Here is a 3,360-nt window from a genome sequence, read left to right on the forward strand (position 1 = left end):
GTTGTGACGGCATCAAAACTTAAAGTAACTTGAATTTGTAGTATTAATAGCACATAAGAGAATATGAGATGGAGAATTAGAAGGCCCCGTTGTAGTGTGTAACGAACTAAATACGAATTCACGTCGGCTGCATAAACTTAATTGGGTTTAGCTAACAGCTTGGACTGGTCCTCGAAAGAAGCAGCCCACGAAAGTAGATGACGGCAAGTTAAAAGGGATCAAGGGTCGGTTATTGGGAGATCATCTTTCTACATCTTAGCCGTAAGAGTTTTCGAGATAATCCATTTGCACTTTTGTAGTACCAGAAGAACCTATATATACACGATGTTATGCTACACACGAAAGCACATTATTCCTAGATTATAAACATTGGATCAATCTCATATTTCCCATCCATCACAAACTTAGCAGCATCGACCCATTCATATTGCACGCCATCGTCGTGTGCTTGTTCCATGTGGATAAAGTCTCGTAAATTCCCCAAGCTAGTGCTGAGGTTGTACTCGACTGATACTACCACACGTGGAAAGAATATATCCACATTCCTCAGCATCATACTTGAGATGCACATCGTCGGATGATTCAGAAAACGCGACACTAAATAAAGGAGATAATGTGCGCCCTATCGCTTCAACTTGAGCCACACTGTAAAAACGAGTAACTTTACAAACTGCTCTACAACTTATGCTTTATATTATTAGAAATATTTTACTCACCATATATAATATTTGTCATCGCTTGATTTAGAAACCCGACCCAACAACTCAATTTGCAGATAGCCACCAATACAGACTACAGGCGCAGGCAACCTGAACTTTTGTAAGAGATTTTCCTGTTGCCATGAAGTTTTTGATAAAATATATCATGATGTATTAGATTGCTACATCATCTTGGTTATTGATTTTAATGTTTGATATCAAAAAAAAATTATATATATTACCAAAAGATACACGAGGGCTAAACGGATTAGATGTGTAACAGGTTATCAAGGTTTAAAAGAACGGAAATGAGTTTTGAGGCGTTTTCCCTTCGCCTCACGAGGCATAAGCCTTGAGGCGAACCGAGGCGTAAGCCCGAGGCGGAATTAAAAAATATATATAAAAATTATATATCTTATAAAAGTAGTAATAATAATAATATCAACTAAATTCATCATCAAATTCATCAAAATGATCAAAAACACACATAAAAAAGACATAAATTGCTTGAAATTGACACAAAAATTCAAAAACATCAAAAACAAGTATCAAAAACCCCTGAGGCGCAGCCTTTTTAGCGCCTCAACCCCTCTGAGGCGCACGTACAACTTAAACCCCCTGAGGTGCGCCTCAGAATGCTCGAAAATGATTTTTACATGTATCAGTTCAATTTTCGAGAGTAATAAAAATGAAACACGAACTCACCTGTGCCACAGGGAACACTGGTGACGTATATGTCCAGATAAACTTGTCATCTGCACATTCTTGTGCCTTAATGAAATCATAATTTAAGTCTTTCACAGATTTTGGATGACCCATTCGGAATCGCACAAATCTAGATGAGTATATCGGGTAACCAGACCACCCTGTATATATATATGAATGTCAGTTAGATGGGTATGGACATAACGTAAAAAATATGGCAAGGAAAAAACAGACCTTTCCGTAGATGCAAGTTAATTTCTGTTACAACACAAAAATTAGCACTCAAATTATATATGAGTGTCTCGGGTGTTTCTGGATCATCACTTCCTCTACTTAACCAATAAGAACCCCGACATATAGTTTTAAAATAAGAACCCCGACATATAGTATTCTTGATACTATCTTTTGGGTAACCGGTGCTCGAGGCACTCACGGGATCAGCAATGCAAAAAGTCAGTGGAAATGCTGTGATGGCACGGAATAGAGAAGCATAGGCTCGGTGTTCACTCTTGCCCAAGTTGTCATGACTCGGTTCAACTACACGAGTAATGCTACCAAGCTGAGGAAATGTTCGCATACAGAGCTGCTTGCAAAGTCCATTAGAGACCACTGCAACCAGCAAACATTTTTCATATATCTAAGTTAACTGATTTATACATAACTAATTGCATAAATATATAGAGTGTAATACACTAATACATACCAACTTTCTGCCAGTATCGAGAAACAGCAGATGCACGAACGAGGTCAGCTGAATCATCAAGACACGTAAGTATTTTGAGTGCCATGTCAGGTTCAAGACATTCCAAGAAATCATGCATCCCCTCGAGATCCCATCTGGAATACACCTGCATTGTCATGGGCTGGTGGTCCTGAACAGACCTAACAGAAACCTACATGTAATGAAATCAGAAGCTTAGCCCTGCCGCTGCTAAGGGAGAGCAAGAAAGAGGAAAATTCTTGTTTTTTAACCAGCGCCGGCCTTTTGGGTATCAAAGTACCCAACATAACAATTTCTTGCAGTTTAGTTGGCGCACTGAACCGAAAAAAAACTAGTCTGAATCGGCCAAAAGTAGTTACAAACGGTCTGAACCAAGCCAAAAAACAGTCTAAACCAGCCGAAAACAAGTCTTAAAACAGCTAAATCTGAGCTGGAGCAGATGAGCATATTGCTCACCCTTTGAAGTGCAACAATCTAAAATAACAGTAGTTATCTGAGTGGAAATAACTTCAATTAACTGAAGCAAGTAAAGATCATTATTAACTGAAGTCTCTTTTAGTGTTACTTAACTTCAATTACTCATGTTTAGACCTTTAGCGAGCTGTGAGACCAATAATCAATTTCGTTAAGGCTTAAGCGCACGTTTTTCCGAGCTCTGGCAGGGCCGGCCCTGTTACAAATATTCTCAATTTTTAATAGCAAAACTAAGCCCTTTAAAAACTAGATCTCGGGTTTGAAAGTATCAATACTGGTTGATGGATTAAAAACCAGGTTAATTTCAATACAGATTTTAATATTAAATGTTGCTTCCGAAACCCTAAAAAAACTCAAAATTTCCAAATTCTAACTTTGATTGCCCGAAAGGCTAAGTTTCAACTACTAATCAGCGTTAAACAAGGATGATTCACACAAATTTCCATACTAATTTCGATTAAGGTCAAGGATCGAGGACATTACGGTGAAACAACATACATAAATCGACAGACACATGGATTGAAGAAATACATGAAGAAATGAGATGTAAACGTATACCTTTTGCATTGTTGGAAGTACGTCAGAATTGAGAACGAATCGGTTCAAAAGGAAATCTGGAGTAATAATATTCACTTGATGACTATGGAAATTACATATCAAAACTTCAATTTCCTTTTACAATTTCCATTTCGGCTTTCTTGCCTTTTATAATATAATATAATATAATATAATATAATATAATAGTGAGATTCTAACGCGCTT

The 3,360-nt window shown here is 37.4% G+C and overlaps 1 protein-coding gene across 2 annotated transcripts; it reads right to left on the reverse strand.

The window, feature by feature from the left end:
• Positions 1 to 190: 190 nt before the first annotated feature.
• Positions 191 to 3,302, reverse strand: LOC110921351 (F-box protein At4g00755). Of its 2 annotated transcripts, XM_022165668.2 has the most exons (7): positions 3,157 to 3,282; positions 2,695 to 2,794; positions 2,107 to 2,296; positions 1,638 to 2,012; positions 1,404 to 1,564; positions 717 to 832; positions 191 to 645 (listed from the first exon to the last, which is right to left on the reverse strand). In XM_022165668.2, the coding sequence occupies exons 3-7, from the start codon at positions 2,261 to 2,263 to the stop codon at positions 486 to 488; spliced, it is 969 nt and encodes a 322-aa protein (XP_022021360.1). In that variant the 5' UTR covers positions 2,264 to 2,296; positions 2,695 to 2,794; positions 3,157 to 3,282; the 3' UTR covers positions 191 to 485. The 2 variants fall into 2 exon arrangements, with proteins under 2 accessions (XP_022021360.1, XP_022021359.1); XM_022165667.2 differs by lacking the exon at positions 2,695 to 2,794 and having other exon boundaries at positions 3,157 to 3,302.
• Between the last annotated feature and the right edge of the window lie 58 nt (positions 3,303 to 3,360).

This window comes from Helianthus annuus, chromosome 17 (assembly GCF_002127325.2).
Source record: "Helianthus annuus cultivar XRQ/B chromosome 17, HanXRQr2.0-SUNRISE, whole genome shotgun sequence".
NCBI lineage: Eukaryota > Viridiplantae > Streptophyta > Magnoliopsida > Asterales > Asteraceae > Helianthus > Helianthus annuus.

What these genes read in the sequence shown, in the direction of transcription:
- LOC110921351 (XM_022165667.2), bottom strand. An exon ending in TCGATACTGGCAGAAAGTTG is followed by an intron (nt 2,013 to 2,106) that starts GTATGTATTAGT and finishes TGCTGGTTGCAG; the next exon opens with TGGTCTCTAATGGACTTTGC. An exon ending in GATGACAAATATTATATATG is followed by an intron (nt 646 to 716) that starts GTGAGTAAAATA and finishes TCGTTTTTACAG; the next exon opens with TGTGGCTCAAGTTGAAGCGA.